Raw genomic sequence first — 12,169 nt, forward strand, 5'->3', positions numbered from 1 at the left:
TCTGTGATTTTTGGGGTATTTTGGGGGGGGTATTTTGGGGGATTTTTCAGTGATTTTGGAGGTTTTTTTGGGGGGGATTTTTGGGGGATTTTTCAGTGATTTTGGGGGGATTTTTCAGTCATTTTGGGGGGATTTTTCAGTGATTTTGAAGGGTTTGAGGGCTTTTTTGGGGGCGGGTTTGGGGAGATTTTTGAGTGATTTGGCGGATTTTTTGGGGGGTTCTGGGGGATTTTTCGGTGATTTTGGGGGGATTTTTCAGTGATTTTGAAGGGTTTGGGGGAATTTTTCAGTGATTTTCAGGGGATTTTTCGGTGATTTTTGGGGGATTTTTCGGTGATTTTTGGGTTTTTTGGGGGGGATTTTTCAGTGATTTTGGGGTATTTTTTAGGGGGGTTCTGGAGGATTTTTCAGTGATTTTGGAGGGTTTTTTTGTGGGGATTTTGGGGGATTTTTCAGTGATTTTGGGGGGTTTTGGAGTTTTTTTTTGGGGGGGGTTCAATGTTTGGGGGGGTTGGGGGGATTTTTCAGTGATTTTGAAGGGTTTAGGGTTTTTTGGGGGTGAGGGGTCTGGGGATTTTTCAGTGATTTGGGGGAGTTTGGGGAGATTTTTGAGTGATTTTGGGGGGGATTTTTTGGGGGGGTTCTGGGGCATCTTTCAGGAATTTGGGGGATTTTTGGGAGGGTTCGGGGGGATTCTTCGATGATTTTGGGGTTTTTTGGGGGGTTCTGGGGGATTTTTCGATGATTTTGGGGGGGCTTGGGGGGTTTTCGGGTGTTTTTTTGGGGGGGGTTCTCCTCCCAAAAAGGGCGTGGCCAGGGGGGGCGTGGCCACGGGCGGAGGAGACGTGACCTGTATCTGGAGGGGGCGTGGCTCGGCGGGAGAGGCGTGGCCTCCTTTTCAAGAGGAGGCGTGGTTATGGAAATGAGTGGGCGTGGCCTTCATGTCAGGGGGCGTGGTTTGCACCGGGATAGAGGCGCGTTATGGAAATGAAGGGGGCGTGGCCTAGTTCGAAAAAGGGGCGTGGTTTGTGCGGAGGTTGAGGCGCGGTTATGGAAATGAAGGGGCGTGGTCTCGATGCCGGGGGCGTGGTTTGCGCTGGTATAAAGGCGTGGTTATGGAAATGAAGGGGGCGTGACCTCTCGGTTTGTGGGCGTGGCCTGCGGAAGATGGCAGCGCTGAGCGGGGACGCGCTGGGGCTGGAGCGGGGTAAGGGGGGGGGTTGGGGGGGATTTGGGGGTCCCTGGGGGGTCCCGGGGGGGTCGGGGGGTGGGAGGGGTCCAGGGGGGGTGGGGGAGGGAGAGGGAGGGATTGGGGGTCGTCGGGAGTGGGGAGGGGGAGTTAAGGGGATGTAAAGGGGGGATGGGGGAGGATTTGGGGAGGATTTTGGGGGTCCTGGGGGGACTTTTGGGGGTCTTGGGGGGTCTCAGGGGGGGTCGGGGGGTGGGAGGGGTCCATGGGGGGGTGGGGAGGGGAGAGGGAGGGATTGGGGGTCGTCGGGAGTGGGGAGGGGGAGTTAAGGGGGTGTAAAGGGGGGGATGGGGGAGGATTTGGGGGGATTTTGGGGGTCCTGGGGGGACTTTTGGGGGTCCTGGGGGGTTCCGGGGGGTGGGGGGGTCCGGGGGGGTGGGGGAGGGGAGAGGGAGAGGTTGGGGGGCGTCGGGAGTGGGGTGTTTTGGGGGTCGGGGGGCTGCTTTTGGGGGGGCTCAGGGGGTGTTTGGGGGCTCAGGGGCTGGTTTGGGGTTCGGGGGGGGGATTTTGGGGCTCGGGGGGGGATTTTGGGGGGGACCTGGAGGGGTTTTTGGGGGGGCTCGGGGCTGAGCCAGCGAGTGGGTTTGGGGCACGGGGGGTGACCCAGGAGTGGTTTGGGGGGTTCAGGGGGGTATTTTGGGGGTTCAGGGGGATATTTTGGGGTTCAGGGAAATATTTTGGGGCTCAGGGATGTTTTGGGGTGACCCAGGGGGGGGTTTTTGGGGTCCCCCAGATGTTTCCAGGGCCCTGGAGTGGCCCCAGCTCAGGGGGGAGTTTTGGGTTTCAGGGGCAGTTTTTGGGGGTATTTTGGGGGTTCAGGGGGATATTTTTGGGGTTCAGGGAGATATTTTGGGTTTCAGGGGCAGTTTTTTGGGGCTCGGGGGGTATTTTTGGGGCTCAGGGGCAGTTTTTGGGGTCCAGGGGGGTATTTTGGGGTTCAGGGGTGACCCGGGGGGTGTTTTTGGGGCCCCCTCAGACGTGTCCAGGGCCGTGGAGCTGCTGGAGAGGCTCCAGCTCAAGGGGAGTTTTGGGTTGCAGGGGCAGTTTTTGGGGTCCAGGGGGGGTGTTTTGGGGTTCAGGGGCAGTTTTTGGGGTTCAGGGAGATATTTTGGGGTTCAGGGGTGTTTTGGGGTGACTCAGGGGGTGTTTTTGGGGTCCCCCCAGACGTGTCCAGGGCCGTGGAGCTGCTGGAGCAGCCCCAGCTCAGGGGGGAGTTTTGGTTGCAGGGGCAGTTTTTGGGGGTATTTTGGGGTTCAGGGGTATTTTTGGGGTTCAGGGATGACCCGGGGGGTGTTTTTGGGGCCCCCCCCAACGTGTCCAGGGCCGTGGAGCTGCTGGAGCAGCCCCAGCTCAGGGGGGAGTTTTGGGTTTCAGGGGCAGTTTTTGGGGCTCGGGGGGTATTTTTGGGGCTCAGGGGCAGTTTTTGGGGTCCAGGGGGGTATTTTGGGGTTCAGGGGTGACCCGGGGGGTGTTTTTGGGGCCCCCTCAGACGTGTCCAGGGCCGTGGAGCTGCTGGAGAGGCTCCAGCTCAAGGGGAGTTTTGGGTTGCAGGGGCAGCTTTTGGGATTCAGGGGGTATTTTTGGGGTTCGGGGGTGACCCGGGGGGGTGTTTTTTGGGGCCCCCCCAGACGTGTCCAGGGCCGTGGGAGCTGCTGAGAGGCTCCAGCGCAGTGGGGAGTTGCCCCCCCAGAAGCTGCAGGCGCTGCAGAGGGTCCTGCAGAGCAAGTTCTGCTCCGCCATCCGAGAGGTGACCCCCCCAAAAAACCCCCCCAAAAACCACCTGGGGATCACCAAATCCGCCTGGGAACCACCAAAATCTACCTGGGAACTCCCAAAATCCACCTGGGGATCACCAAACCCACCTGGGAATTCCCAAAATCTCATCCAGGGCCCCAAAAGCCACCTGGGAACTCCCAAAATCCACCTGGGAATCATCAAAACCCGCCTGGAACTCCCAGAATCCCCCCCAGGGCCCCAAAATCCACCTGAGAACTCCCAAAATCCACCCAGGAGCCCAAAATGCACCTGGGAACTCCCCAGAATCCCCCCCAGGCCCCAAAAATCCACTGGGAATTCCCAAAATCCCACCCAGGCCCCAAAATCCACCTGGAAACTCCCAAAATCCACTTGGGACCCCCTAAAATCCACCTGGGACCCCCCAAAATCCCACCCAAGGCCCCCCAAATCTACCTGAGAACCCCCAAACTCTACCTGGGAATTCCGAAAATCCACCTGGGGATCACCAAGTCCACCTGGGAACCCCAAAATCCACTTGGGACCTTCCAAAATCCACTTGGGACCTTCCAAAATCCACCTGGGACCCCCAAAATCCACCTGGGAACTCCCCAAAATCCACCTGGGGACCCCCCAAAATCCACCTGAGAACCCCCCAAATCCACTTGAGAACCCCCAAAATCCACCTGGGACCCCCCCAAAAATCCACCTGGGACCCCCCAAAATCCACCTGAGAACCCCCCAAAATCCACCTGGGACCCCCCAAAATCCACCTGGGACCCCCCAAAATCCACCTGAGAACCCCCAAATCCACTTGAGAACCCCCAAAATCCACCTGGGACCCCCCAAAATCCACCTGGGACCCCCCAAAATCCACCTGAGAACCCCCCAAAATCCACTTGAGAACCCCCAAAATCCACCTGAGAACCCCCCAAAATCCACCTGGGACCCCCCAAAATCCCCCCAGGGCCCCCCTTTTCGGGGGGCTGGGGTTGCTTTGGGCTGGTCTGGGGGTCCCCAAATGTGGGGGGTCCCCCCAAATCATCCCTGTCCCCCCCCAGGTGTACGAGCAGCTCTACGACACCCTGGACATCGCCGGGACCCCCGAGATCCGCGCCCACGCCACGGCCAAGGTACCCCAGAAACACCCCTGGGGACCCCAAAAACACCCCTGGGGACCCCAAAAAACCAACTCTGGGACCCCAAAAACCAACTCTGGGACCCCAAAAACACCCCCTGGGACCTCAAAAACACCCCCGGGGAACCCCCAAAACAGCCCTGGGAGCCCAAAAATACCCCTGGGGACCCCAAAAACAGCCCTGGGGACCTCAAAAACAGCCCTGGGGACCCCAAAAACCAACTCTGGGACCCCAAAAACCCACTTGGACCCCAAAAATACCTCTGGGAGCCCCAAAACCAACTCTGGGACCCCAAAAACAGCCCAATGTCCCCAATGTCCCCCCAATGTCCCCCCAACGTCCCCCCAATGTCCCCCCAATGTCCCCAATGTCCCCCAACATCCCCAATGTCCCCAATGTCCCCCCAATGTCCCCCCAATGTCCCCCCAATGTCCCCCCAATGTCCCCAATGACCCCCCAATGTCCCCCCAATGTCCCCCCAATGTCCCCAATGTCCCCCCAATGTCCCCAATGTCCTCCCAATGTCCCCAATCTCCCCAATCCCCTCAATGTCCCCAATGTCCCCCCAATGTCCCCAATGTCCCCCCAATGTCCCCCAATGTCCCCAATGTCCCCCCAATGTCCCCAATGACCCCCTGACCCCCCAATGTCCCCCCAGGCCACGGTGGCCGCCTTTGCTGCCAGCGAGGGCCATGCCCACCCCCTGTGACCCCCTGACCCTCCTGTGACCCCCAATCCCCTCAATGTCCCCCAATGTCCCCCAATGACCCCCCAATGTCCCCCCAATGTCCCCCCAATGTCCCCCAATGTCCCCCCAATGTCCCCCCAATGTCCCCCAATGTCCCCCAATGTCCCCCCAATGTCCCCAAATCCCCCCAATGTCCCCCCAATGTCCCCCCCAATGTCCCCAATGTCCCCCCAATGTCCCCCCAATGTCCCCCAATGTCCCCAATGTCCCCCCAATGTCCCCAAATCCCCCCAATGTCCCCCCCAATGTCCCCCAATGTCCCCAATGTCCCCCAATGTCCCCAATGTCCCCCCAATGTCCCCCCAATGTCCCCCCAATGTCCCCCCCAATGTCCCCAGTGTCCCCCCAATGTCCCCCCCAACGTCCCCAATGTCCCCAATGTCCCCCAATGTCCCCCCCAATGTCCCCAATGTCCCCCAATGTCCCCTCAACGTCCCCAATGTCCCCCCCAATGTCCCCAATGTCCCCCCAATGTCCCCCAATGTCCCCTCAATGTCCCCAATGTCCCCAATGTCCCCCCAATGTCCCCCAATGTCCCCTCAATGTCCCCAATGTCCCCAATGTCCCCCCAATGCCCCCCAATGTCCCCCCAATGTCCCCAATGTCCCCCCAATCCCCCCAATGTCCCCCCAATGTCCCCCCCAATGTCCCCCCAATGTCCCCAATGTCCCCCCCAACGTCCCCAATGTCCCCAACATCCCCCAATGTCCCCCCCAATGTCCCCCCAATGTCCCCCAATGTCCCCAACGTCCCAACGTCCCCAATGCCTCCAATGCCCCCAATGTCCCCAATGTCCCCAATGTCCCCCATGTCCCCCCAATGTCCCCAATGTCCCCCCAATCCCCCCAATGTCCCCCCAATGTCCCCCCAATGTCCCCAATGTCCCCCAATGTCCCCCAATGTCCCCAATGTCCCCAATGTCCCCAATGTCCCCCCCAATGTCCCCAATGTCCCCAATGTCCCCAATGTCCCCCCAATGTCCCCCCAATGTCCCCCAATGTCCCCAATGTCCCCAATGTCCCCAATGTCCCCCCAATGTCCCCCCAATGTCCCCAATGTCCCCCAATGTCCCCCAATGTCCCCAATGTCCCCAATGTCCCCAATGTCCCCCAATGTCCCCCAATGTCCCCAATGTCCCCAATGTCCCCAATGTCCCCAATGTCCCCAATGTCCCCCCAATGTCCCCCCCAATGTCCCCAATGTCCCCAATGTCCCCAATGTCCCCCCAATGTCCCCAATGTCCCCCAATGTCCCCCAATGTCCCCCCAATGTCCCCAATGTCCCCCAATGTCCCCCCAATGTCCCCAATGTCCCCAATGTCCCCAATGTCCCCCAATGTCCCCAATGTCCCCCAATGTCCCCCAATGTCCCCCAATGTCCCCAATGTCCCCCAATGTCCCCCAATGCCCCCCAATGTCCCCAATGTCCCCAATCCCCCCAATGTCCCCAATGCCCCCAATGTCCCCCCAGGCCACGGTGGCCGCGCATTTGCCGCCAGCGAGGGCCATGCCCACCCGCGGGTGGTGGAGCTGCCCAAGACCGAGGAGGGGCTCGGCTTCAACATCATGGGGGGCAAAGAGCAGAACTCGCCCATCTACATCTCCAGGGTCATCCCGGGCGGGGGTGGCCGACCGGCACGGGGGGCTCAAACGGGGCGACCAGCTGCTCAGCGTCAACGGGGTGGTGAGAGGGGGGCTTTGGGGGGGTTTGGGGGGGATATAATGGGATTTGGGGAGGTTATGGGGGGATAGAAGGGGGTTTGGGGGGGGTTTTGGGGGGCTCTGGGGGGGTGGCCGACTGGCACGGGGGGCTCAAGAGGGGCGACCAGCTGCTCAGCGTCAACGGGGTGGTGAGAGGGGGGAGGTTGGGGGGGATATGATGGGGTTTGGGGGGGATACAAAGGGGTTTGGGGGGGTTATGGGGGGATTTGGGGGGGTTTTGAGGGGGTTTTGGGGGGCTCTGGGGGGGTGGCCAACCGGCACGGGGGGCTCAAGAGGGGGGACCAGCTGCTCAGCGTCAACGGGGTGGTGAGATGGGGGGGTTTGGGGGGGGATATGATGGGGTTTGGGGGGGTTTGGGGGGATTTGAGGGGGTTTGGGGGGTTATAATGGGGTTTGAGGGAGCTATGGAGGGGTTTGAGGGGGATATAATGGGGGTTTGGGGGGGATACAAAGGCGTTTGGGGGGGATAGAAGGGGGGTTGAGGGGGTTTTAGGTGGGCTATGGAGAGGTTTAAGGGGGATATAATGGGGTTTGAGGGGGTTTTGGGGGGGCTATGGGGTGCTGAGAGGGAATAGAAGGGGTGTTGGAGGGGGTTTTGGGGGGCTCTGGGGTGTTTGAGGGGGTACAAAGGGGGTTTGGGGTGGTTTTGGGGGGCTGCAGAGGGGACTGGGGGGGATAGAAGAGGGTTTGGGGGGTTTGGGGGGGGTTCTGGGGGGGATTAAAGTGGGTTTGAGGGAGTTTTGGGGGGCTGGGGGGGGGTTTGAGGGGGTTAATGGGGGTGACTTGAAGGGGGTTTGGGGAGGTACAGGGGGGCTTGGGGGGCTCTGGGGGGAAGGTTTTGGGTGGGTTTTGGTGTCCGGGTGGGGTTTGGTTGTTCCGGGCGGGGGTTTTTTTGGGGTCTGGGTGTTTTTGGGGGTCCCAGCCGCGTTTTTGGGGTCAGAGCGTGGAGGGGGAGCAGCACGAGCTGCGGTGGAGCTGCTGAAGGGGGTGAAGGGTTTTGGGGTTCCAGGCAGGGTTTTGGGGTCCGGGTGGGGTTTGGTTGTTTCCGGGCGGGGTTTTTTTGGGGTCTGGTCATTTTTTGGGTCCCAGCCGTGTTTTTGGGGGTCAGAGCGTGGAGGGGGAGCAGCACGAGCTGCGGTGGAGCTGCTGAAGGGGGTGAAGGGTTTGGGGGGTCCATGTAGGTTTTGGATGGGTTTTGGGGTCCGGGTCTGGTTTGGGTGTTCCGGGTGGGGTTTTTTTTGGGGTCTGGGTGTTTTTGGGGGGTCCCAGCCGCGTTTTTGGGGTCAGAGCGTGGAGGGGGAGCAGCACGAGCGGGCGGTGGAGCTGCTGAAGGGGGTGAAGGGTTTTGGGATCCGGGTGGGGTTTGGTTGTTCCGGGCGGGGTTTTTTTGGGGGTCTGGTCATTTTTGAGGGTCCCAGGCATGTTTTTGGGGTCAGAGTGTGGAGGGGGAGCAGCATGAGCTGCGGTGGAACTGCTGAAGGGGGGGAAGGGTTTTTGGGTTCCGGGTCTGGTTTGGGTGTTCCGGGCGGGGTTTTTTTTGGGGTCTGGGTGTTTTTGGGGGTCCCAGCCGCGTTTTTGGGGTCAGAGCGTGGAGGGGGAGCAGCACGAGCTGCGGTGGAGCTGCTGAAGGGGTTTGGGTTCTTGGCAGGGTCTGGGTGTTTTTTGGGGTCTGGGTGGGGTTTTTTTGGGGTCTGGGTGTTTTTGGGGGTCCCAGCCGTGTTTTTGGGGTCAGAGCGTGGAGGGGGAGCAGCACGAGCGGGCGGTGGAGCTGCTGAAGGGCGGCGCAGGGCTCGGTGAAGCTCGTGGTCCGGTACACGCCGCGGGTGCTCGAGGAGATGGAGGCCCGGTTCGAGAAGCTCCGCACGGCCCCGGCGGAGGCAGCACAACAGCTACTCGTGAGACACCACAATCCTGAGCCCCAAAAACCCTGAGAGCCCAAAATCCCCCTGTCCTGAAATCCCTGAGTCCCAAAAACTCTCCCTGTCCCGAAATCCCTGAGCCCCCAAATCCCTGAGATCCCAAAATCCCCGCGGTGCCAGCACCAACAGCTGCTCGTGAGAGCCCAAATCCTACAGATCCCAAAGCCCTGAGAGCCCAAATCCCCAAGTCCTGAAATCCCTGAGCCCCAAAATCCCAGAGATCCCAAATCCCTGAGCCCCCAAAACCCTTGAGCCCCCAAATCCCTGAGATCCCAAATCCCCCAGTCCTGAAATCCCTGAGCCCCAAAATCCCTGAGAGCCCAAAATCCCCCAGTCCTGAAATCCCTGAGTCCCAAAAACCTCCCTGTCCCCAAATCCCTGAGCCCCAAAATCCCTGAATCCCCAAAATCCCTGAGCCCCCAAATCCCTGAGATCCCAAAAACCCCACGGTGCCAGCACAACAGCTGCTCGTGAGAGCCCAAATCCTACAGATCCCAAAGCCCTGAGAACCCAAAATCCCAAAGCCCTGAGTGCCAAAAACCTCCCTGTCCCAAAATCCCTGAGCCCCCAAATCCCCGAGATCCCAAAACCCTGAGATCCCAAATCCCCCCAGTCCTGAAATCCCTGAGCCCCAAAATCCCTGAGATCCCAAAATCCCTGAGATCCCAAAATCCCTGTCCCAAAAACCCCACGGTGCCAGCACAACAGCTGCTCGTGAGAGCCCAAATCCTACAGATCCCAAAAGCCCTGAGAGCCAAAATCCCAAAGTCCTGAGTCCCAAAAACCTCCCTGTCCCCAAATCCCTGAGCCCCCAAATCCCTGAGATCCCAAATCCCCCAGTCCTGAAATCCCTGAGTCCCAAAAACCTCCCTGTCCCCAAATCCCTGAGCCCCCAAAATCCCTGAGCCCCCAAATCCCTGAGATCCCAAAATCCCTGAGCCCCAAAAATCATGAGATCCCAAAATCCCTGAGATCCCAAAATCCCCCAGTCCTGAAATCTCTGAATCCCCAAATCCCTGAGCCCCCAAAATCCTGAATCCCCAAATCCCTGAGACCCCAAAATCCTGAATCCCCAAATCCCTGAGACCCCAAAATCCCTGAGCTCCCAAAATCCCGAGACCTCGAAATCCTGAGACCCCCAAATTCTTGACCCCCCCAAATTTGACCCCAAACCCTTCACCCCCCACCCCCTTCCCCAGCCCCCCCAAATCCCCCCAAAACCCCCCAGCCCCCCCCAAACCCACTGAGCCCCCCCAATTTCACCCCAAACCCCCCAAACCCCCCAAACCCACTGACCCCCCCAATTTCACCCACAGGTCACTGGAATCGAGGGGCTGAAACCCCCCCGGGACCCCCCAGGACTCTGCCAAAACCCCCCCTGGGACCCCTCAGGACCCCCCAAAACACCCCCGGGATCCCCCAGGACTCCTCAAAACCATCCTGGGACCCCCTGGGACACCCCCAGGACCACCCCCAGAACCCCCCAGGACCCTCTTGGACCCCTCCGGGACCCCCTCCCCTGGGACCCCCAGGACCCCCCAACCCCCCCCTGGGACCCCCAGGACCCCACAACCCCCCCTCAGGACCACCCAGGACCTCCCAAAACCCCCCCAAAGCCCCCCTGGGACCCCCCAAAACCCCCCCCGGGACCCCCCAGGACCCCCCAACCCCCCCGGGACTCTCTGGAACCCCCCAGGACCCCCCCAAACCCCCCTGGGACACCCCCGGGACCCCCCAGAACTCCCCAAAACCCCCCTCAGGACCCCCCAGGACCCCCCAAACCCCTCCTGGGACCCCCCAGGACCCCCCAAATCCCCCCTGGGACTCCTTGGGACCCCCCCAAACCCCCTCTGGGACCCCCCAGGACCCCCCAAACCCCCCCTGGGCCCCCCCCCAGGACCCCCCCAAACCCCCCCTGCCCCCCCCCCCCCGGTGTATATTTGGGTTATTTATTGTACAGTATTTATTTATTGGCTCCTATTTAAAGGTGGGCGTGGCCCAGGTGTGTCACCCGTGTCACCTGTGTCACCTCGGGGGGGGGTGTCTGGGGGGGTTTTGGGGGGTTTTGGGGGGTCTGGGGGCCCCAGGGGGGGTCCTGGGGGTGTCCCAGAGGGGTTTTGGGGGGTCCTGGGGTGTCCAAGGGGGGTTTTGGGGGGTCCTGGGGGGTCCCGGGGGGGGGTCTGGGAGGGCCTGGGGGTCTGGGGGGGGTCTTGGGGGTGTCCCAGGGGGGTTTTGGGGGATCCTGGGTGGTCCTGGGGGTGTCCCAGGGGGGTTTTGGGGGGTCCTGGGGGGTGTCCCAGGGGGGATTTCGGGGGTCCTGGGGGATCCCAGGGGGGTTTTGGGGGGTCTTGGGGGTGTCCCGGGGAGGTTTTGGGGGTCCCGGAGAGGTTTTGGGGGTCCTGGGGGAGTCCTGGGGGTTACCCAGGGAGTCCCAGGGGGGTTTTGGGGGGTCTTGGGGGGGTCCCAGGGGGGATTTCGGGGGTCCTGGGGGATCCCAGGGGGCTTTTAGGGGTCCTGGGGGTCCCAGGGGGGCTTTTAGGGGTCCTGGGGAAGGTCTGGGGGGGTCTCTGGGGGTCCGGGGGGGGTTGGGGTTTTGGGGGGGGGGATCTGGGTCATCTGGGGGTCACCTGGGGGTCACCTGGGGGTCACGTGACCCCCCCTCGTGCCAGGGGGAGGGGTCTGGGGGCGTCTTGGGGGGAGGGGAAAAGGGAGGGCGGGGTTGTTGCTATGGCAACAGGTAGGGGGGTGATGGGGGGGAGAGGGGTCTGTTTCCATGGCAACGGGGCGGGATGGGCCGCGCGTCTCCATGGCAACCGGGGAGGGGGAGGGGAATCCTGTTTCCATGGCAACGCGGGTGGGAGGAGTCGGTTTCCATGGCAACGGGGTTGGGAATCCCGTTTCCATGGCAACACACGGACGGGGCCGTTTCCATGGTGACGCAGGTGGGCGGTCCATTCGGTTGCCATGGCAACAGGTGTGGGTTTCCATGGCAACCAGGGGGGCGAGGGGGATCCCGTTTCCATGGTGACCCAGTGGCTGGGGTGGTCCGTCTCCATGGTAACCGGGGGGGGCGGGGAATCCCGTTGCCATGGCAACACAGCCGGAGAGGGCGGTTTCCATGGCAACAACAGGTGGAGGGGGGTGGTCCATCTCCATGGCAACCAGAGGGGGGGTGGCGATCCTGTCTCCATGGCAACGCGGGAAGGGGAGGAGGCTCCCGTTTCCATGGCAACAGGGGGGGATGGGGCGGTCCATCACCACGGTAACGGGGGGGTGGTGGGAATCCCGTTTCCATGGCAACGGGGGGGGGTCGCTGGGCCGCTCCATCCCCCGGAGAGGAAGCGCTGCCGTTTCCATGGCAACGCGGGGGCGGTTGCCACGGCAACCCTGGGGGGGGGTGATGATGGCGGAGGGGGAGGGGGGGAGGGGGAGCCGTTTCCATGGAGACCCTCAAGGATGGGGACGGTCCGTCATCTCCATGGCAACGGGGAGGGGGGGGGGGGGAGAGGAGGGGGCGGTGCCGTCGCCATGGCAACGCGCGCATGCGCCGCCGCCCCCGCCCCCGCCCGATGACATCACCCCACCTTGGCCCCGCCCCCCGCCGCCCCCCATTGGCCGCTCCCGCTTCGGCCCCGCCCCCCTCCTCCCACCCGGCGCGG

At 61.7% G+C, this 12,169-nt stretch overlaps 1 protein-coding gene across 1 annotated transcript; it reads left to right on the plus strand.

Annotated features, from left to right (window-relative positions):
- The first annotated feature begins 1,145 nt into the window (after positions 1 to 1,145).
- LOC127465368 (protein lin-7 homolog B-like) lies at positions 1,146 to 9,881 on the plus strand. The gene is given in 10 exon segments (XM_051775828.1): positions 1,146 to 1,207; positions 2,878 to 2,996; positions 4,045 to 4,116; positions 6,341 to 6,352; positions 6,355 to 6,489; positions 6,491 to 6,553; positions 8,324 to 8,368; positions 8,370 to 8,458; positions 8,460 to 8,486; positions 9,827 to 9,881. Coding segments are annotated over 10 exon segments (624 nt in total). The 5' UTR covers positions 1,146 to 1,167; the 3' UTR covers positions 9,849 to 9,881.
- The last annotated feature ends 2,288 nt before the right edge of the window (positions 9,882 to 12,169 follow it).

The sequence above is a fragment of the Manacus candei genome, unplaced genomic scaffold (assembly GCF_025592945.1).
Source record: "Manacus candei isolate 608988 ecotype Guabito, Panama unplaced genomic scaffold, ASM2559294v1 h1tg000373l, whole genome shotgun sequence".
NCBI classification, from domain to species: domain Eukaryota; kingdom Metazoa; phylum Chordata; class Aves; order Passeriformes; family Pipridae; genus Manacus; species Manacus candei.